The 22,797-nt window shown below is 47.5% G+C and overlaps 1 protein-coding gene across 1 annotated transcript in view; it reads left to right on the top strand.

Annotated features, from left to right (window-relative positions):
- Positions 1-22,797, top strand: part of LRRC20 (leucine rich repeat containing 20) — a 63,886-nt gene that overhangs the window by 21,892 nt on the left and 19,197 nt on the right. Inside the window, exon 3 of the mRNA XM_029201297.1 lies at positions 13,643-13,792. Coding sequence (XP_029057130.1) covers positions 13,643-13,792 — 150 coding nt within the window. The remainder of the gene's footprint in view (positions 1-13,642; positions 13,793-22,797) is intronic.

The following is a 22,797-nucleotide window of genomic DNA, read 5'->3' as shown; positions in this document are numbered from 1 at the left end:
TTTGTTGTTGGGCTGTCGGCTGTGCTCTGCAGTAGCCCCTCTGAGCTTGGCCCTGGTGGGATTTTTTACCCCATTCCCCATGTAACCATCAGGATGGATCTCCACTGACCAGCCTCCTTGGCCTGTTCCCCATGGATAGCTGGACGCTAGGGATGTTACTTTCTTTAAACTGAGGATATTTGTAAGAAGTAGTAAGCGCTTGTTGTAAAAATATCCTACAATACAGAGATCTATAAGGTAGGTAGTAGAAGAAATAACACCCCCAAAGCCATGGCCGTGTTCAGTGGTCTCGCCATGTTCCCAGAAGATGCCATGCACATTTCCCCTTTCCTGGGCACCTTTCTGCCCTTCTCTAACTCCCCGCCAGGACCCAGTATAACTACTGTTGTGGTGGAACTTTCTGGACTTCTGCAGTGCTCGGTGAGCTCATCCTGTGACCTTTCCTCCCCAGGTGGCATGAGACAGATGGGGAAAGGCCAGGAAAAGGCTGCTCTAGAAACTGGGAGTTAAACACCAGCAAAATCCCCGAAAATCCCCAAAGCAGTTGTCTCTGGGGAAGGGGATTTTCCAGGAGGCAGGCCAGGGCTCTATTTTTCCTCTTAAACCTTCTAGAACTAGTTAGCTCTGTAAACACTGTGCACAGATAACAGAATCCAGCCTAATTGTGTGCACTGGTGCGTTGACACCAGTCCTTGATGACTTGTTTCGCTTGCTGTCTGCACCCCGCACATCCCAGCTTTGGAGATCAAACAGCATTTCAGAAAACGGCAGCCCTTTGGCTTCTTACGCCAGGATGCCAGCTCCCAACCCCTAGCCCTTGAATATACATGGAGGTGCTGGGAGTTTGATCTTCTGGAAGGGGTCCTGGCTCTTCCCAGCAGGCCCACGCCTAAGTTTTCATTTTCATGTTCCAGAAGAATCTATTTTCTCTATACCAGGCACCTGAATAAGAGTCTCATCCCACCCAGGGCCTCTGATCTGAGGCCCTTGCACAATCCCACATGTTTTGCTAAACTGAGCTCTCTCAGGGTAGACCGCCTGGGTTCAAATCACAGTTCTTCTATTAACCTACTAAGCCTGTGTTTCTACAATGATAAGATGGGAATGAACGTAATACTACCTACTTCATGGGGTTGTTGTGAAGATTAAATTAGATAAAGTGTGTCAAATATTTAAGAAAGTCTCAGGCACATAGGAAGCGCCATACAAGGGTAAGCTATTATTATATCACCTTTTTTTAGGACTATCTTCTGACGGTAGTAGGAGGAGGGAGCATAGTGTGGTGTAGACTGATGTAGGGTCGTAGAAAGACCATGGGCATCAGAGTTGGGTTACTCTTGGTTCAAATCCCAGCTCTCTACTCGTGGACCTGGGTGACCAACTTCCCTGAGCTTCAGATCCCCCCATTATACTGCGTGTTCCAGCATGTTCTAAGGCACAGACAATTCTAGAACCCTTGGCTGCAGCTTGCAGCCTCTCCTCTTTGACAGGAGCACTGGCCAGAGCTCTTTGCTCAGTAGAATCACGGAGTCATAGAATGTCCAGCCTGGTTGAGACCCCCCCAGGTACCATGGTCTAAACCCTCATTTACAGAAGAGGAGTCAAGGCCCCTGGAGAAGTTGTTTCCCTGAGACCCCACAGCTAATAGCAGAGGGACCGGGATGAGAACATGGGCCTCCTGAGCCCAGCCCAGCTGCTTCCACACCGATGGTCACCTGTGCCTCTTTCGGAGCCGGAAACATGAACAAGCAAGAGAGAAGAATGAAGAGACGGTGGCTCCGTCTTGAAATAGCCCAGTCTGAGGGGAATCGGAAGGCACCCAGGGCAAAATGACTTTCCTCGAGTGAGCAAACTTAAAGCCCCTGCACAGGCATGGACCAGCCAGCACTTAGTTAATGTGAGTTGCTGTCATTATTGTCACCATCATGACCATCAGTCAGGGCCAAGAAACCTCAGCTGGTGGAGGCCTAGTCTCTCTAAGCCAGTAATTCTCAGACTCAAGTTGGAGGGCTTGTTAAAACACAGATGGCTGGGCCCCGCCCCCAGAGCTTCTGATTCTGTAGGTCTGGGGTGGGGCCTGAGAATGTGCATTTCCAACAGATTCAAGGGAGATGCTGATGCCCCAGACCCCCCTTGCCACTGAGAGTGGTCCTTGGACCTGCCTGGTAGAAATGCAGGATCTCAGGTCCCGCCCGAGACCTGTAGCATCATCTTAGCAGGATCCCCAGATAATCTGTTCGCACATTATAGTTTGAGAGGTGATGGCGTAGTGCAGAGTTCTCTACCCTGGCTGTATGTTAGGATCACCAGGGGTGCTTGGGAACCCTGGATTCTCAAGCCCCAACTCACACTAATTAAGTCAGAATCTCTGCGAACGAGACTCAGGTATCAAGAGTCTGTAAAGCTCCCCGGGTGACTGGCCCAGTGTGTCGCCAAGTCTGAGAACCACCAGCTAGAATTCAGAGTGGCAGCCAGGAGGGGTCTCAGAGATGATCAGCTCCAACCTTGGCATTTACCAGAGATGCACACCAAGGGCTTAAGAGCCAAAGGGTCCTGCCTGAGGTCCCACAGCCAATTAAGTGACACATCCAGGCTCTGGATAATTCTTTCACCAGCTCTTTCAACTCTAAACCTCCTTAATATAGCTCCATGGTAACTGCAGCATACCAGTGTCCACAGGAATTCATTGTAAATCTTGGAAGGCCTGTCTGCTCATTGGAACTCAAGATCTCTTGTTTCACAGCAGCTGACCATCCCAAGTGACAGTTACATATTGTAGGGAGGCTGTGTACATAGTGGTTAGGAGCACAAGCTCAGGACCAGCTATGCCCTTTACTAACAAGCCCGCAGGTCTGTCTCAGATTCTTCCTCTAAAAGCAAAGATGGTGATAATAGTTCCCATCTCATGAGGCTGTTATGAGGATTAAGAGTTAATATGAGGGCTTCCCTGGTGGCGCAGTGGTTGAGAGTCCGCCTGCCGATGCAGGGCACGCGGGTTCGTGCCCCAGTCTGGGAAGCTCCCACATGCGGCGGAGCAGCTGGGCCCATGAGCCACTGAGCCTGCGCGTCCGGAGCCTGTGCTCCGCAACGGGAGAGGCCACAACAGTGAGAGGCCCACGTACCACAAAAAAAAAAAAGGATGAAATTTTGCCATCTGCAACAACACGGATGGTCTTGGGGGGTATTATGCTTTGTGAAATAGGTCAGAGAAAGACAAATACTTATGATATCACTTAATCTGAAAAATAAAACAAACTAATGTATATGACAACAACAGAAAAACAGACTCACAGATATAGAAAACAAACTAACGGTTACCAGTGGGGAGAGGGGAGGGAGGAGGGGCAAGATAGGGGTAGGGAATTAAGAGGTACAAACTACTATGTATAAAATACACAAGCACAGGGAATATAGCCAATATGTTATAACTACGAATGGAATATAACCTTTAAAAATTGTGAATCACTATGTTGTACACTTGAAACATAAAATATCGTATATCAGCTATACGTCAATAAATAAAATTAAAAATAAATTTAAAAAATTTTAAAGTTAATATGACAATGCTGAGATCACTGACTTTCACACAGGAAGCACTCTATAAATGTTGATTATTATTTCATTAACTGAGTGACCTTGAATAAATCATATGACCTTGGGCAATCCAATCTTTTAACTTCTCTGTGATTCAGTTGCCTCCTTTGTTAAATGAGGGTAAGTGTAGAACTGACCTTGCAGAGTACTTGTGAGGAGCAGATGAGATTGTAGGTCTGAGGCCCTGAGCAGTTTTGGACCCACAGCTGGTGTCAGTGAATGGTGGCTGTGGTCATATGTCACAGACAGAAAAACTTACAGTAGTAAGTTCTGGCTGGGGCAGGGTCTGAGCTGGGCTGTTCAGACTCTCTGAAGGGAGCATCTAAAACCATGGGGATTGAGGTTTCTGAGATGTTTTGCCTGGAGTAAAGCTTGTCATGTCCTTCATCCTCATATATGTAAAGCATTGTCACTTGGGAGCAGATACCTATGTGTGATCCAAGAGGGCAGAAGGACCACTAGGTAGTGGCAGGGTAGCAGTGATCATATGGTTCATGAAAGAACTCTCTAACAGTTCAAACCATTCTGTGGAGGGGAGGGGAGCTCCCCATCATCAGAGGTGTTGAAGAAGAACTCTGTGCCCTCCGGTGGAGACATTGAGAGAATTTCAGGTCTGAGATTGGAGGCAGCATTACTCAGTATTTCCCAAGTTTGCTTATGGGTAAGAATCACCTGGGAATACTTGTTAAAAAACACAAATTCCGGGGCTTCCCTGGTGGCGCAGTGGTTGAGAGTCCGCCTGCCGATGCAGGGGACACGGGTTCGTGCCCCGGTCTGGGAAGATCCCACACGCCGCGGAGCGGCTGGGCCCGTGAGCCATGGCTGCTGAGCCTGCGCGTCTGGAGCCTGTGCTCCGCAACGGGAGAGGCCACAACAGTGAGAGGCCCGCATACCGCAAAACAAAAAAACCCCACAAATTCCCTGGAGCCATTCCAGACCCACTGAGGCAGAATCTCAGGAGTAGGGGCCTAGGACCCACCTCTCCAGATGCTTCTTACTGGGAAATTTGGAAAACATGGGCTCAATGGCCTTCAGCCTCCTTCTAATCCTGAAAAAAAGAGTCCACGAAAAAAGACATTTGTGAAAAGAGATATTTTGTGAAAACAAGACATTCTGGGTGGGACTGGTGGCAGATTTCCTCCTGCAGCCTGGGGAGTCTTGCATCTTGGTCAGGCCACAGAGCCCACACACCCGCCAGCCTGAGTCCCCAACACTTTCTCCTCGGGTCCTGTGGCTTGGTTACCAGGGGCTCCATGATCCTCTGCGCTCCCTGCACAGGGCCCTGTCACCAGGCCCACCTCTCAGCGGGAACTGAGCAGGGGTCAGAGTTCTGTTTCTAAGGAACAACACAAGCTTGACTCAGCCCTCCTGACTTCCCACAGAACGTTCTGTTTACTGCTTGGATTTTGCGTTTTCTGCCCTGGTTTTGCCCACCAGTTACTTTTCATTAGGCCTTCGTTAGAATTTACGAGATAACCTTTAAGGACCCATGCATTTTGAATTAAAGAGCTTCTTTGTTAACACGAAGTACTATTCTAATTAGAGGTTTGGGGACATGCAGTTTGGCCTTCTTGTGACAATAATTATGATTATGAGGATAATTACGCCTTGTGTTTATTACAGTGCCTTCCCCCCAAGGGTCTCTGTTCTCTACTATAGCTCAAGTGTCGGTGCCGGGGGCACTGAGGAAAGGCACACTTGAATCCAGCTGCCATACAGATGTTGACAGAGGACCCTGTGTTAGTAACCCCAGCCCCGATGGAGCCTGTGGGCGTGCATGCACCACCAAGTAGCATGAAATGATTCCTTTCCCTCTGGCGAGGCTCCAGAAAATTGCAGGAGGAGCCGAGGCTCAAAGGTGGAGCCTCAGAGGAAATGAAGGTTCTCTGGGCTTTTGCGCATGCCATGGCCCATGGCTGGGTTACCGTCCCTCTCTCCTCTCTGATTCTAGTAACCTCTTATCCATCAGTGTGCAGCCTGAACTTAGGCGACCAATTGTCCTGAGTTGTCTGGGGCTAAGGAGGGGTCCTGCAGGATGCAGGGCTTTTGGTACTAAAATTGGGATTGTCCCAGGCAAACCAAAACAAGTTGGTCACCCTACTGGAATCTTTGCATTTCGATTCTTTGCACTCCATCATCTCCCCCAAATGACCTTGGACGATTGGCCTATCAACACAGGCCTTATTTTCCACCTGTGAGGGTAACTCATGATTAATACGTAAACAGCGCCTGCAACTGTGCCTGGCACATGGTCAGTACTCGTGATGCTAGCTATGCCTGTTTTTTTTAGTTGAATGAGAACTTTGAGATCACCCAGCCTCCATCTGGTTCAGGAATCCTCTCAGTGGTGACCCTGCCTGATCACCCCATGACGCTGCACTTACTTCCTCACATGGAACCTTTTCCTTATGACTGCTGAACTAGCCCCCGTCCTGTCAGCTCTGAGGACCCATAGAGAATGGGACTCTCGGTGACATCCCATGGCTCCTGGAGGATGACTTGCCTGTCTCCAGCCTGGGTCTTCTCTTCCCTCGGTAGGGTCCCCCCCTCCCTTAGTGGGACCTGGACCCCCAGCTACATCCTGGCTGTGTCTTCTGGAAGTTGTGCTGTCTGCCCTCGTGAGCATTGGACTTGGCTCAACCCCAGGGGCTTTTCTCTACTACACACAGGCATAGTGGGTATAGAAGGTGCCCATCCTTTGAATTAGACCTGGAGAAGAAGTTCCTGAGGACAAAAGGCTCATGAAGAAGGCTGCAGGGCCTCTGTTCCCAGATCGCAGGTGCTGAACTGGAAAGGCCTACAGGAGTTTGTAGCCAAGGCCCTGGTGTCCCATTGAGCTGCTCAGCAGAGACTCCACTTTCTCTGGCCTAGAGACAACTGGGCACATTCTTGACTCAGCGGGGCAGGATAGCAAAATGGTTATTACCCCTGGCTGCCTGATCAGCCTAACCTGTATCCAAATCTTACTCCCCTACATTTAGCTGAATGACCTTGGGCAAGTCACTTACTTGCAGTTTTCTCATGTGTACAGAGAGGATAGTTCTGACAGCCTAGCTCACATGAAATAGTGAGTGGTGCTATTTATGGTTATTATTATCCCCACCCCACCCAGGGAATGGACATGAAGTGTTTTGCTCCATCTGTACAGATGGGAAGGTGACTGGGCAAGGTCTGGGTACCTGGATCTCCGTATTCTTTTTTTTTTTCTAATTAATTAATTAATTTATTTATTGGCTACGTTGGGTCTTCGTTTCTGTGTGCCGGCTTTCTCTAGTTGCGGCGCGCGGGGGCTACTCTTTGTTATGGTGTGCGGGCGTCTCATTGCGGTGGCTTCTCTTTGCTGTGGAACACGGGCTCTAGGCACGCAGGCTGCAGTAGTTGTGGCGCAGGGGCTTAGTTGCTCCGCGGCATGTGGGATCTTCCGGGACAAGGGCTGGAACCCGTGTCCCCTGCACTGGTAGGTGGATTCTTAACCACTGCACCACCAGGGAAGCCCCCTGGATCTCCATATCCTTGACCCAGGGACCATGGAGAGCTGTGCCGGAGATCACAGGCCTGTCCTCCCAGTTGGGATGGGAGTTCACAGGCAGTGTTAGTGGCTGGTGACGTGGCCTGGATGGGGGCGTTTGCATCATATCCCAGCAGGGCACTTTGTAGGAATCCTTGGGGGCCTTTGCCATCAGAGGCAGCCAGACTGTTCTGAGCAGGAGCTCCATGGTGCACACTCCTACCCAAACACCAATCAAAGGATGGAGGGAACAGACGGAGTCTCCAAGAACAAAAAAATCATAGGGAAGCCACAGGGCACAATGCGGAACGGTGCCTGGCACACAGTAGGACCTCAGTAGTTATTTGTGGAAGATAAATGAAAGCAACAGGTGTGGATGCATTTTGGTCCCTCAGCCCCCAACCGCCCCAGATGCCGGGCCACATGCTTCTGTGACTGTGTCGGTGGGCAAGTGAGGCTGCAGAGGCCATGTGTTGCTTGCGCTGGGGACTGAGAGAGTGGGGTGGTGTACAGTTGGGATGGCGTGTGGGCAGCCCAGGTGGGAGGAACAAGGCTGTGGGCTGGGCGTTTCTGAGCTGATCTCCTCTGGAAGACAGCTGCTTTGAGGATCCTTGGAAATAACCTGAGTGGTGTTATGTCTCTTCGGCCTTCATCGTGAGCACTTTCTTTCCCCACTTTGGGGAGCAGAGTTCATTATATGATTCTTCAGTAGTGCCTGAGTGCTGAAAGTGCCAACTCGTAACTTCGACTTCAGTCCAGTACAGAGAGCTACCGTCTTTCTTTCATGGCTCTGCCTTCTCTGTGTCTCAGATTGATGAGGAGCTGGCTGGCTTCAGTTTATCCTTGAATATGTCAGGTTATTTTTTCCAATAAAAGCTATTTTTATGATACGTTTATTTTTCTATTTTAAAAGTAAAGCATCACCATATATACTTAAAATATTTTTATGCAGATAAATAGTGGTACTTATTTTGTACAAAATAAACAGCAGGACTATAAATAGTAATAAATTGCTCAAATCCTTTGTAATAACCATTTAACATTCTGGTTATTTTCCTTTTGGTCTTTTTTCCCAGGCATGTATACTTTTGTATATAGTTGGAATTACTGTGTGCATATAATTTTTATATTCTGCTTAAAAAAAAAAAACACCTAAATGCTATAACTTGAACTATTAAACAAGAAAAAGGGCTTCCCTGGTGGTGCAGTGGTTGAGAGTCCGCCTGCCGATGCAGGGGACACGGGTTCATGCCCCGGTCTGGGAAGATCCCACATACCGCGGAGCGGCTGGGCCCGTGAGCCATGGCCGCTGAGCCTGCGCGTCCGGAGCCTGTGCTCCGCAACGGGAGAGGCCACAACAGTGAGAGGCCCGCGTACCGCAAAAAAAAAAAAAAGAAAAACAGTGAACAGACATAGGTTGATAATATTATTTAGGGACCTCTACCAACACCTAGGGGGGTGATTGAGTGGGTGGAATGCCAGAACTCCAAATAGAAAAATAGCAAGAGACCTGAACAAGATTTTCCACCAGGGAAATAAAAATGGTTAATTAACCATAAAAGATAATCAGTCTCATGAAAGCAAGGGATACCATTTCCCCTGATCATATTAGCAAGGATTTTTTTAATGATCCTCTTACTTGTTGGCTAGAATATATGTAAGTTGGTATAAATATCCTGGAAAGCAGTTTGGCAATACATATCAGTGGCTGTATATTTATTTACTAATTATATTTTCTCTCTGGTGAATATCTATCATCTGGTGGCCTTTTTTAAATTGAGTTACATTGAGCATTTAAAATAATCAATATAACAACTTATGTATCCTATTTATAGATCCTTTTTCACAATCTGTTGCTTGCCTTATTTTCTTCTAAGCATCCAGGTGTTTCATATTTTTTTATAGTTAGGTTTGTTGATCTGTTCCTTTGTGATTCTTCAAGGCTCCTCGGTTGAGAAAGTCTTCCTCACTTAAGTGGTTGTATAAGTCTGTTTACTTCTGATTTTTTGATTTCATTTCAAAAAATATTTAAAGTGCAATTTTATCTAGAGTTTTTTTTTTTTTGATTCTTAGGTTAATTGAGAGTCTCTTTCTCTTATTTTCCCAAAATTGTTAATTGGTTATTCTGACATCAGTTCCCTTCCCTAATTTATTTGTGAGGCCTCCATTTTAGTGTTTATTAAACTATGACATATTATTTACGGTCTGTATTTTCTGGACTATGGATCTGTATGTTCTTCCTATGTAGTTACTGTATTTTCTTTCTATGATCTATTTTTCCTATTACCCTCTGTTTTAATTACTGCAGCCTTATAAAGTTGGTTATCACTCCACCTTTTTCTCTTTTAGAGAGTCTTGCTTGCTTATTCCCTAGTTGAAATTTAAAACCATTTCATCAAGTTTAAAAAAAAACTTTCTGGGCTTTGAGTAGGAATTGCATTAAACAATCTGTAAATTAACTTCTTTAAAAAATCACTGTTATTTCAATATTTTAAGTTGTTGTCAACGAATGCTATATCTCTCCACGTACAAACCCATTTTTTAATTTATTTATATTTATTTATTTATTTTTATTTATTTATTTATTTTTTACTTATTTTTTTTTGGCTGCATTGTGTCTTTGTTGCTGCACGCAGGCTTTCTCTAGTTGTGGTGAGTGGGAGCTACTCTTTGTTGCAGTGCACGGGCTCTAGGTGCACGGGCTTCAGTAGTTGCAGCATGTGGGCTCAGTAGTTGCAGCGTGCAGGCTCAGTAGTTGTGGCTTGCAGGCTCTAGAGCACAGGCTGAGTAGTTGTGGCGCACGGGCTTAGTTGCTCCGTGGCATGTGGGATCTTCCCAGACCAGGGATCAAATCTATGTCCCGTGCATTGGCAGGCAGAGTCTCAACCACTGAGCCACCAGGGAAGTCCTCCCATTTGTAAAAATATCTTTGTGAACCTTTCTACTTTTTTTTTTAATCTTTTTTAAAAATAGATCTTTATTGGAGTATAATTGCATCACAATACCGTGTTAGTTTTCGTTGCACAACAAAGCGAATCAGCCATATGCATACACATGTCCCCATATCCCCTCCCTCTTGAGCCTCCCTCCCATCCTTCCTATCCCACCCCTCTAGGTCATCACAAAGCACAAAGCCGATCTCCCTGTGCTATGCTGCTGCTTCCCACCAGCCAACTATTCTACATTCAGTAGTGTGTGTATGTCGATGCTACTCTCACTTCGCCTCAGCTTCGCCCTTCCACCCCATGTCATCAAGTCCATTCTCTATGTCTACCTCTTTATTCCTGCCCTGCAACTAGGTTCATCAGTACCGTTTTTTTTTCTAGATTCCATATATATGCGTTAGCATACGGTATTTGTTTTTCTCTTTCTGACTTACTTCACTCTGTATGACAGACTGTAGGTCCATCCACCTCACTACCTATTAGAGAAATGCAAATCAAAACTACAATGAGGTATCACCTCACACCGGTCAGAATGGCCATTATCAAAAAAGCTAGAAACAATAATTGCTGGAGAGGGTGTGGAGAAAAGGGAAACTTCCTACACTGTTGGTGGGAATGTAAATTGATACAGCCACTATGGAGAACAGTATTGAGGTTCCTTAAAAAACTACAAATAGAACTACTTTTCTTAATATTGGTCAGATATATTTTCTATTATGATTATCTTTATATTTTATATTATACTGCTGTTTGGAATAGGATCCTAAAAACTATATTTATTGCTGGCATATAGGCAATTCAATATTATTGAATTTTGTACTTTTAATTAGCCACTTTGCTGAGATCTTTTTAATTTGTGTACTTTGTCAGATGCCTGCTTTGTTGAGGTTATGCAGTCATCTCACATGCACTTAATAATAATTTTGTCTGTTTCTAATGTTTATGCTTTCTATTTCTTTGGCCAGAACTTCTAAGACCATATTCAGGGATACCGATGATGGAAGGCATCCTTATTTTGCTCTTTGTTTTAAAGGGAAAGCTTCTGACGTTTTCCTTGATGTTGTTCCTAGCAGGTCTGAGATCTGTTGCTTTTAGCCAAAGCGGCTGTTGTGATTCACAACCACAAGACTCCTTTCTTTGTGCTTCTGGCACCAAGCACTAGGGGGCTCGTTGTTTGGAAGTGTTTGCCCTTTCAAGAATCCTCAGCTTGCCCCAAACTTCAAGCCTACAGAGCTGGTCTAGGTCCAGCCCTTGATCTCTTTTTACTGAATGTCTGACCTCTGGGCATTCGTTCTTCCCGGCAGGACCTTGCACTCTCTTCTGTAAACCCCACTTGCTGATATAAGAGCAGGTACCTGACATTGGACTGGTACGCAGGGCTGGGATCACCTAACATAGCCCTGGACCAGAGCAAGCAGTAAAGACACTTCTTTTTTTTTTTTTTTTGGCCATGCCACACGGCTTGTGGGATCTTAGTTCCCCGACCAGGGGTCGAACTCAGGCCCCCTGCAGTGGAAGCTCGGTGTCCTAACCATTGGACCAACAGGGAATTCCCTAAAGACACTTCTTAACAGGATGTCCTACCCCTATGGTTCCTCAGTCTTTTGGACTTTTGCCCTTACCCCCACCTGTCCCCTTTCTTTCCTTAAACCAGCTTAATGAGGTCACCAGTAACCCTGCCCTGCCCTCCAAGCCTGGTGGACCTCTGCTGACGCTGTGCTCTGGGGGCCTTCCCAGTCCAGTGGGAAAGCAGACACAAAAGGAGGTTAATACAATACAGGATGAAGAGGTCTCATTTACACCATATGAGACTCAGAGGCTAGAGCTTAGGGCCGTCAGGGAAGGCCTCGTGGAGGAGATGACATTTGAGCTGGCATTAGAGCCAGAGTAGAAATTCTGTGAGGCAGATAAGGGAGAAGGGCTTAAATTTTGATTATTTCTATAGACTTTGCATTATTGTTGCTGTTCAGAATAAGATCTTTAAAAACTGTATTTTATTGTTGGCATATAGGAATATTATTGAATCTTGTATATTAATACTGGAACAATCTTCAAAGGCTTAGAGGTGCCTGGGGAAGCCCGGCCTCTTTGGGGAAAAGACAAGAGTTTGTTGAGAGATGGGGCAGTGCTGTCTGAGTTGATGAGTGCTCCTGATCGGGGTTGGGGGGGCAATCACCAGTAATGGGGGTGATCCAGGAAGATTTCCAGAAGAGGTGGGATGGGAACTGGCCTTGAAGCATGGAGACAATTTGGGTAAGGTGGGAAGGGGAGAGCAAAGTGGAAGGTGAGTAGGGAAACAGCATTTGTATTTAGCATTCCCACTACTTATCTGCCAGGCACTTGGTTAGTACATATTATTATATTTACTTTTCCTGACAGCCTTGCTAGGTAGACAACGATACCCCCATTTTACAGATGAGAAAACTGAGGCTCAGGAAACTTAAGTGACTTAGATGAGCTGGACAGTCTAATTTCTGAGCCTCCATGCTTTCAGTGTCTCTCTGCTGCCATATATATGAAACAGGTTTATTGAGATATAATTCACATACCATACAGTTTAGGGTGTACAGTTCAGTGATTTGAGTATATTCACAGAGCTGTGCAACTATTACCACATCCAATTTTAGAACATTTGCATTACGCCAACAAAGAAACACCTCACCCCTTAGTTGCCATCCCTCAATACCCCCAGCCCTAGGTAACCACTAATCTACTTCCTGTCTCTGTACATTTGCCTGTTCTGGACATTTCATATAAATGGCCTCATACAATATATTGTCCTTGGTGACTGGCTTCTTTCATTTACCATAATGTTTTCAAGGCCTGTCTATGTTGTAGTATATATTGATACTTCATTTCTTTTTATTGCCAAGCAATATTCCTTTTTATGGATACACACATTTTGCTTATCCATTCGTCTATGAGTGGACACATGGGTTGTTTCCACTTTTTGGCTATTATGAATAATGCTGCTGTGAACATTCTTGTGTACTATTTTGTGTGGACACATGGTTTCATTTTTCCCAGGTATATACCCAGGAGTGGAATTGCTGGGTCATACAGTAACTAGGTTTAACCATTCGAGGAACTGCCAGACTGTTCTTCATAGAGGCTTCCCTGCTACCTCTTAGACCTGTCTTCAGAGTGACAGGATGGGGAAGAAGGTCATACCACAAAGTCTGTGTGAATTGCCTGTTTTCAAAGAAGTAGACTATTATAAAGTACTCTTAAGACCCTGGCTTCGCCATTGAGTCTCATGATCCTGGAGGGACTTGTGGATCCTTCAGGGCCTCAAGCACACGGCTGTGAGTGCTGGTCATCAGAGCTCTGTCTTCTGCATTCCAGCTAGCAGGCTGTGCTGTTAGAGAAGGTGCTAGAATAAACTGTTAGGTTCAGTGTGTGAGACTGGGACAAGTGTGATGAATGGTGATGAAGGCTTTTGGAGGAGGGACGGCAGGGTCTTGAGCCTGGCACAGGGGAGCCAGGTAGGAGACAAAGGAGGCCGGGAGGAGATACAGGGTTGGGTCTGTGGGGTTTGGGGCGAGTCGATGGGCAGCTGTGGCTGCTAACTGTGGTCTTTGTCCTTTGGCTGCAGACCTGGCCGAGTGCAAGCTGGTTTCCTTCCCCATCGGCATCTACAAGGTCCTGCGAAATGTCACCGACCAGATCCACCTCATCACGCTGGCCAACAATGAGCTCAAGTCCCTCACCAGCAAGTTCATGACCACGTTCTGTCAGCTCCAAGGTAGGCCCTGGTCAGCTGAGGCCAGGAGAGCATGCTGACCCTCATCCTTCAGGCTCCGACCCTGTCTAGGGAATGTCACCAGGGCTAGTCCCCAGTCAGCTAGTCTCAGGAAATCATTCCCAAGGGGAGGCTCTAAGGGTGGACCTGTGTCCTCTGGAAATCTCTAAGTGCCACTCCTGCCTCTAGCTGGCTGTGAATCAGATTGACTCATGGTCAAGGGTGTGGGTCCCAGAGTGATTCTCTTGTTTTGAACAGACCAGTAGAGTATTTGGGGTCCTGCAGCTCAGGAGTAGTTATTTTTCGGTAGACTTGAACGAGCCCCCGTCTGACTGCCATGCCCCAACCCCCCTGCAACCTAGCACTGTTCTCCCATGTTGCTTTCTCAGTTCAGGAGTGACAGACGCCAGGGCTGTTGTTTTCTGTGCTGTGCACACGTACAGCAAGCAGGCACGGGTGCTCGGCAGGGAGGTGGGCAGGAGGCTGGCAGGTGGGCGTTGTAGATTCATCTGAAATGGCTCCTCCAGGTGGACAAGCAGGCGGCAGTGCCCGCTCTCCACTCTCCAGGTAGCCCCTCCATCCTTCTGCAAGAGTCCACTGCCACTCAGTGACCCGTGGGATGGAGTTGCAGCCTGGGCGCTTGGTGTGTGTTCGTGAAATAGTGGGGTGGGAGAATTGGGGAGGGCACAGGGGGCACAGGAGAAGTGATTCCTGACTTCAGGAATTCTCTATCCAATAGGGGCATGAAAGGAGTCTAAGAGCCTGTTTAGAGAAACCAATAAGTAAAATGCTGATGGTACCTGAGGGACTTGAGAGGAGCATTTTTTTTTTTTTTTTTTTTGTGGTACGTGAGCCTCTCACTGTTGTGGCCTCTCCCGTTGCGGAGCACAGACTCCGGACACGCTGGCCCAGCGGCCATGGCTCATGGGCCCAGCCGCTCCGCGGCATGTGGGATCTTCCTGTACTGGGGCACAAACCCGTGTCCCCTGCATCGGCAAGCGGACTCTCAACCACTGCGCCACCAGGGAAGCCCGAGAGAGGAGGATATTTCATGCAGCTTCCTACAGGAGGTGCGAGCCCTGGGCGGAGTCAAGAGGGGAGGGGAGAGGTGTGAATTGGCAAACCCAGTGCAGGGACAGGAAGCAGCTTGGACAGTGGCTCAGGAGGGAGCTACAGGCAGGACCTAGACTGGGCGCAAACACAAGGGCAAGCAGGAGGGATTGGTCTATGTTGTCGTTTCTGACCGAAGCTCACAAAGCTCATTGCGTTTGTGCCTAAAAAGCTAAAGTGCTTATGTTGGGGGTGGAGGGGATCCCAGGGCAACACGTGTTTCCCCAGGGGCACCTGTGGGTGCTTTTGACCAGGCCCACTTTTCCCGTCCTTCTTTTTCTGGTGGCTTTTTCTTTACACAGGTGAGACGGGTCCTCCCAGCTGCCAGGGCCCTTGGACCAGCAGCTCTCAGCCTGGCTGAAATTAGAATTAACTGAGGAGTTTTTCTACAAACATCATTGCCTTGGCTCTACCCCAAGACCAGTTGAATCAGAATGTCTGGGTGTGGGCCTGGGCCTAGGTATCTCTTAACATCAGTATCAGTCGTTCTAAAGTGCCGGCAGCCAAGATTGAGACCATAGTTCAGGGGTTATAAACACCAACGCTTAAGAGACTAGCAGGTAGGTAATGAGTGACTCAGATTGGGCATGGAACAAGAGGGAGTGGTGGGGACTGTGGCCACCTGCTACAGGCCCTACTCAGCTTCTGCCAGATGTGCCACGGGATCGTTCTGATAGTTTTATTCAGTTGAAGCTGGAAAGGTGGATATTTATATGAATTTTATCCATTTTTACTTAATTTTTATTTTAATCTGGAAGCCAATAGAACACATTTTGCAAGCTAGACTTAGCCTGTGGGCCACCAGTTGGGAGAATCTCCCATAAAATATTAGAGCTGTCACTGCCATCTCACCTCACGGGTGGAGAAGGAAGGTCAGGGTGAGAAAGCACTCGTCCGGGCTGTCAGAGCCGTACACCGAGGTCACCCACCCTGCAGCCAGGGCTGCCTTTCCAGGCCACCTGCGTGAGCTCAAGGGCCTGGAAAGGACTTGACATGGCAGTGCCTTGTGGGATAAGCAAGTAGGCCCTCTCCAGGGACACAGCAGCGAGTGTGGAGAAACACACTTAGGGCCCCTGGATTCGTGATGCGTCATGATACCCTTCCATCAGAAGTCTGTTGAAGAATGCCGTTTGAACCCCCTCCCGTGCTCTGGTGGCTCCTGGCTCCCCCCACGCCACCTCCGATTACAAAGGCAAGGCTGTCATGTGCCCAGTAATTGGATTTCACAGAGGCAGCCGTGGATTAGGGTTGGTGACCAGGCAGGGAGGGGCTGGAGCTGAGAGACCCACCTGGCTCTGGACCCCAGCCTTTGTTTCTCTTTCCAGTAAAAAAACCCTCTCCTTTTATGTGTGAAGAGGAGACTTGAATAGGCTGTGCTGGGCTCCGCACTGCCTGCTAGCATCGTCTCCTAGATTTTTTTCTTTTTTTTTACATCTGTATTGGGGTATAATCGCTTTACAATGGTGTGCTAGTTTCTGCTTTATAACAAAGTGAATCAGCTGTACATATACATGTGTTCCCATCTCTCTTCCCTCTTGCGTCTCCCTGCCTCCCACCCTCCCTATCCCACCCCTCCAGGCGGTCGCAAAGCACCGAGCTGATCTCCCTGTGCTATGCGGCTGCTTCCCACTAGCTATCTACCTTGCGTTTGGTAGTGTATATATTCTTGACAGAGTGGGTATATGCTGCCTTGGTGCTGGGGAGAGAGCCACCTGCTTGCTCCCTGACTGCCAAGTTGTCTCCTGTGGGTACCCTGGGGACTTTCTGCTGCTGGGGTCACGGCCGCCTCAGAGTTGGGTGGTCTTTAAATGATTACATCCCATTGATCTCCTTCAACCGTCTTATGGCGGGAAAAATGGAATCTGTCCAAAGGGCACATCGGTTCTGCGGAGAGTGGATCCTGAGGTCTGGCTGTGGCTCCTCTGGCCCCTCTCCTCCTGTGTTCCCATCTCCCCACTTCCTCCAGATGCAAGTCATTCAGCTCTTCTTATTGAGTGTGTCCTGGGCCTGCCAGGCTGGAGGTGTGTAAGACACACCTGCAGAAATAGACAAAGACCGCCCAAATGAGAACCAGCGGAGGCTGTTCATTCAGAGTTCGCTCTAGCCAGGGAGTCAGCCACTGTCACTTGCATTTGGCAGAGACTCAAAGGCAGGCAGAGGAATCGGAAAGCTTCGTAGTGGATGAAAGGGAGAAGGCTTCAGGTGGGCCTGATGGCAGGCTATTGGCCTGGGGAAGCTGGAGGCGGGGGCGGGCCAGCCAGCAGCAGGGCGTCCTATGGGATTGGCTAGGATGCACATCTGGCTGTCTCTGGTTGGTCCTGAGTGGGATGTTGGGACAAAAATTTAGGGAAACTGTCGGTTAGTAATCAAGTCCCAGCCATCTGGGGCCAACTGTTACAGGGGGTATTCCTTGGCTTCCTGGACTGTCGATGGTGATAGTAGTCTGACTTCCTACAAGCCTGACTTACAGAAGACTAGCTTCCTGGGCTGGCTGCTTTACTAATGGTTTGGTTTCTTGGGCAGGATGCTTCAGGTTATGAGTCCCAGTTCTATTATTATACTTGGTTTGGCCATTGTCTGTGTGTATATTCAGTCTCTCACAGCCTGCCTTTCAACTCAGTTCATTAGTTCCTCCTGAGCATCTGTTTAGGGCCGGTGTGAGCATGAACAGGAAATAACAAGAAAGCCCAAATTTGCTGGGCACTTAGCCCCCGCCAGCTCCACACTGAGGGTTTTACACGTGTCATCTCATCTAATCCTCATAGCACCGACGTTTGGGAAGGATAAGGAAACCAAGACCTAGACCTGGTCCTTGAGGAGCCCACAGTCTCTCAGGAAGGCAGGTGTAGGAGCAGACAACCACTTTATAATGTGAGGGCGCATTTACTCAAAGTCTGGTGACTCTGTGAGGTCAGTCCTCTTATTATCCTTGTTTTACATGAGGAAACTGTGGCACAGAGAGCCTAAGTAACTTGCCTGAGGTCACACAGTGAGAGAGAATAGGGTCAGGACTGTGGGTCCAGATCCAGAACTCCTTTATAAACTACTAATGGGAGTAAAGTGTATGCACAGTTTTGCAACTTGTCCCTTTTACTTAGCAGTATATCTTAGGAACTGGTTCACGTTGGTAGAGTAAGAGCCACCTACCCTTTTCATGGGGGCAGAATGGCTAGCGCTTCATTTTAGTCTGTCCCAGACTCCTCGGTTAGAAGAGTTTTCTCACCCCTTCCCTCTGTCCCCCCAAGGAGTGGATGTGGCTTTCGGAAACTTCACTTCTTTTCTCTCTGTTCCCCGTGGGCAGCAACTGTCTCTGTGTGAAGAGTCTGCAGTGCTGGGTATGGGCCACTTGAAGGACAATTATTGTTCCACCTGACCCACTGACTCTGCCCTGCAGGCGGGCCCTTGCAGGTAGGAAAGTAATTGCTCATTGATGCAGTGTCGCAGCCAAGGTGCTGACTGACCCTCGGCGGGCAGGTATTTTTGGAGTTGGCACATTCCTTTACCACCAGGCTGCGGGCCAGCCTCATCTGTCCCTTAAGGTAATCAGCTGGCCTTGTCTCTGCTGGGGTCAGTCTGAGGCCTCTGAGTCGGCGCTGACGATTGTCCAAGATAAGGATGATGAGGAAGTAATAAGGGGAACCTGGGGAAGGAGAGATCCATTTCGCAGAGTCCAGAAACCACAGCTCAGAAGGGATAGCAAATAAAAGGATGTCATGCCTGGCTGCTTTCAGGCTGGGGACAGTCTTGGGAGTGGGATGGAGTACGGTCTTCTCCCAGAGACCCTGTCCATCCTGGGAGCCTAGGTTGTTTGACTCTGAACCTTGGTGTAAGAGAGCAGGAAGAAACATCTGGAGCTCCCCTAATACAGCCACACACACAGCCCCCTCCGCCCTGCGACAAGAGGGCAGTGAGACCCTGGGCATAATTGTGAAAGTCTGATTGACTTTCCTGCAAGCCATGTGTCCCAGCTGCATCTACCTTCTCTTATTTTATCTTTTGATTTCTGCCTTTAATGATAGCTTTCTGGGTTTTTTTCCACAAAAAGCTCCATAATCCAGTAACTAAGTCTCATGGATCTTGTACCCCTCTAACAGAAACAGTGCTTTTACTTTTCAAAGATTATCCTCTTCATGTTCAAGCATAGGGCTGAGCGTCTAGTAGGTGCTTAATAAATATGTGTATTGTGCAGCACGTCCTGCTTTTCACAACACTCTCGACTCATTCTCACAGCCCTGCTGTAAATGGGCAGGGAGGACTTTCTCATGGAGGCTGTCCAGGGAGAGGATGGTCCCAAGGACACATGATGAGTTAGATCAGAACTAGGTCCTCCTGGGTTTTCCCCCATCATTCATTCACCACTAAATAAGCAGGGATTTGCTGAGTATCTACTCTGAGGACAGGTGCTGCAGGGATTGGAGATGCAAAACTGGAAAAAGCAGGTGGCCGGAATGGCCCACTTCTCTTGGGGAGGTTGGCTGGGGTTCACATCCTGGTTTGGGGGTTGGGAGAGGAAGGTCAGATTAACTGGGGGAGAGGTTGGGGTTTGTGTGACCTTAGGCAAGTTATTTCATCTCTCTGTAAACTGGAGGTAATGGGTTATAGTAAAATTAAAATGATGATTGCGTGTAAACTCCAGAGAACAAGTACCTGGAGCATAGTACTGCTTATTAGATGTTAGCCATTATTATTCGGTTTTGGTCTAAGCCCCAGACCCAGTGCGGCTGGGTATCCGGCCCAAGAGCGCTTTCCTGGAAACCCTTCCCCACCCAATCCCAGCACTTCAATACTTTCTTAATGCAGCAGGAGCCTGACTAACTAGAGTGGGTTGACACTGCCTTTCCAGAGCAGATCTGGGCTCCCTTTGAAGCTCAGTAATGGAAAGCTCTCCCTTCCTTCCCAATTTCAACACAGCCCCTCTGATTACCCTAATGCAGTCAAGGAGCTGAACACCAAGGGTGCAAGCCCTGCCTGCCCAGCCGTGACTCCCTCTGCGCCTTTTGCTTTTCAGAAGTGCTTCTGAGCCGGAGGAGAGGCCGCCTTTCAGGCAGATTCAGCTTCTCCTCCTTGCAGCTGAGCGTCTCCTTAGAGCCTGCTGCTGAAGAATGGCTGGACTTTAGAGAGCAGCCTTCCCTGGGAAACGAGATGCTGGGCAGGGGCATGATTTTGTATCCACAAGACTCAATCTTGAGAGTAATGATCTCCAGAGAAGGATACACAAAGCAATGACTTGGAAAGCTGCCTCAGCTTTACTGAGTGAAAAAAGCAGTTCTCAAAAGAGTATATAGTCTATGATTCCATTTGTTTTTTAAAAACAATATGCATGCATCCATCCATCCATAAGCACGTACATAGAAAAATATAGAAGAATGAATACCAGACAACAGTGGTTCTGGCGGGGGGGAAACACGCAGGATTTTCATTTTCCTTTGTTCCATATTTTTGTGATGTCTCTGTTTTTACAGTGAGCTTGCATTGCTTTTATAAGTAGAAAATGCATTTAAAGTGAAACAAACTGCATCAGTCAGGATAGGCCAGTTTTACATTAGGAACAAATAATTTCAAATCTTAGTGGCTTCAAAAAACAAAATCTTGTATTTACAGTTGGGATAGCATTGGGTTTCTGTTACGGTTATTGGCACTGCGCACGTGCCTGAGGGCTAGGTGACCTGCTGCCTCCAGTGGTGATGGAGGACTGGACCTGAATTTTCTCAAGAAGATAACTCGGCACAAACAAGGCCCAGGAGGGCTATGCACAGAATGGGGAAAATATTAAATCAGTGAAAACAAAAATCTCCCTTGGTGATAACAAATTTCAGCAAGAGCATCTAATTTTAAGCAGCGCATCTTTCTGAAGCTTCTCCAAGACAAACTAGCTAGCTGAGCAGCCTTGTGTGTGTGTGTCAGGGTGTGGAGAATCAGTAAGTGGCATGGATAAAATTACGGACCCGGGAGCCACACTGGTCTGAGGTCAGAACCTGGCTCTGCCATTTCTAACGTCCTGATCTGTAAAACGGGATCCATTCTACGCAACTTCAGTGGGTCATCATAAGGATTAAGTTGAGGTAAAACATGGTAAACACTGAAAAGAGGGTACTAGCGTGTGGTGAGTGCCAGGACGGTTCGCTCTCTCTGTCATTCTGTAGCAGGCCCCCCGTGTAGTCATGTCCAGACCCTGCCTGCTCCTCCCGGGAACACTGACCTGAGGAATCCAGGCAGAGCTTGTCAGGAGGATCCGTTGTACTTTGGGGATGGACCACCTAGTGAGCAAATAGTCTGTAATTTGATAGGAGTGAAAGTTGCCCTTTTCCAGAATGGGGTCCAACCAGATGGAATCAAGCTGGAAAGTCATGAGGGGCAAAAGAGCTCCGGAAGAAGAGTTTGCTGTTCAGAGTGGTTCTTGAGCAAATACTTCTGGAGCAGGAATGCCTTGTTTGGCTTGGACTTTTAATTAACCTCACTGGGCGAGGGAGCAGTCTTGGCTTTCTGACACCTGGGGTGTCAGAAGGTAGTGAGTTCTCGCTGGTTTGTAAAGTTTGGAAGAGTGAGTCTCCCATGGGTCCGTCAGGCTCTGAGCCTGGGCAGAAAGGGTCCCTGCCCTCCTGCTTCTCCCTCAGCCCTGAGAGGAGTGGATGTGATCATACAAAAGCCTCGGGATAATGTTCATTGTAGCCGCACACAAGGGCAGGAGATTTGCAGAGCCTTTGAGTCATGAATGCAGCAAGACAGAGACGTATAGGAAAGCTATTGAACATCAGGAAAAGAGACCTGGGAGGCCACACTGAACTTTCATTAAAAAGACAACCCTCAGAATGGGAGAAAATATTTGCAAATGAAGCAACTGACAAAGGATTAATCTCCGAAATTTACAAGCAGCTCATGCAGCTCAATAACAAAAAAAAAACAAACAACCCAATCCAAAAATGGGCAGAAGACCTAAATAGACATTTCTCCAAAGAAGATATACAGATTGCCAACAAACACATGAAAGGATGCTCAACATCATTAACCATTAGAGAAATGCAAATCAAAACTACAATGAGATATCATCTCACACCGGTCAGAATGGCTATCATCAAAAAATCTAGAAACAATAAATGCTGGGGAGGGTGTGGAGAAAAGCGAACGCTCTTGCACTCTTGGTGGGAATGTAAATTGATACAGCCACTATGGAGAACAGTATGGAGGTTCCTTAAAAAACTACAAATAGAACTACCGTACGACCCAGCAATCCCACTACTGGGCATATACCCTGAGAAAACCATAATTCAAAAAGAGTCATGTACCAAAATGTTCATTGCAGCTCTATTTACAATAGCCAGGACATGGAAGCAACCTAAGTGTCCATCATCGGATGAATGGATAAAGGAGATGTGGCACATATATACAACGGAATATTACTCAGCCATAAAAAGAAACGAAATGGAGTTATTTGTAGTGAGGTGGATGGACCTAGAGTCTGTCATACAGAGTGAAGTAAGTCAGAAAGAGAAAGACAAATACCGTATGCTAACACATATATATGGAATCTAAGAAAAAAAAAAAGTCATGAAGAACCTAGGGGTAAGACGGGAATAAAGACACAGACCTACTAGAGAATGGACTTGAGGATATGGGGAGGGGGAAGGGTAAGCTGTGACAAAGTGAGAGAGTGGCATGGACATATATACACTACCAAACGTAAAATAGATAGCTAGTGGGAAGCAGCCGCATAGCACAGGGAGATCAGCTCGGTGCTTTGTGACCACCTAGAGGGGTGGGATAGGGAGGGTGGGAGGGAGGGAGATGCAAGAGGGAAGAGATATGGGAGCATATGTATATGTATAACTGATTCACTTTGTTATAAAGCAGAAATTAACACACCATTGTAAAGCAATTATACTCCAATAAAGATGTTAAAT

This window comes from Monodon monoceros, unplaced genomic scaffold (genome assembly GCF_005190385.1).
Source record: "Monodon monoceros isolate NGI ecotype Baffin Bay Population unplaced genomic scaffold, NGI_Narwhal_1 Super_Scaffold_4, whole genome shotgun sequence".
NCBI lineage: Eukaryota > Metazoa > Chordata > Mammalia > Artiodactyla > Monodontidae > Monodon > Monodon monoceros.
Note: the sequence above shows the minus strand (reverse complement) of the source record. Positions and strands in the feature narration are given on the sequence as shown.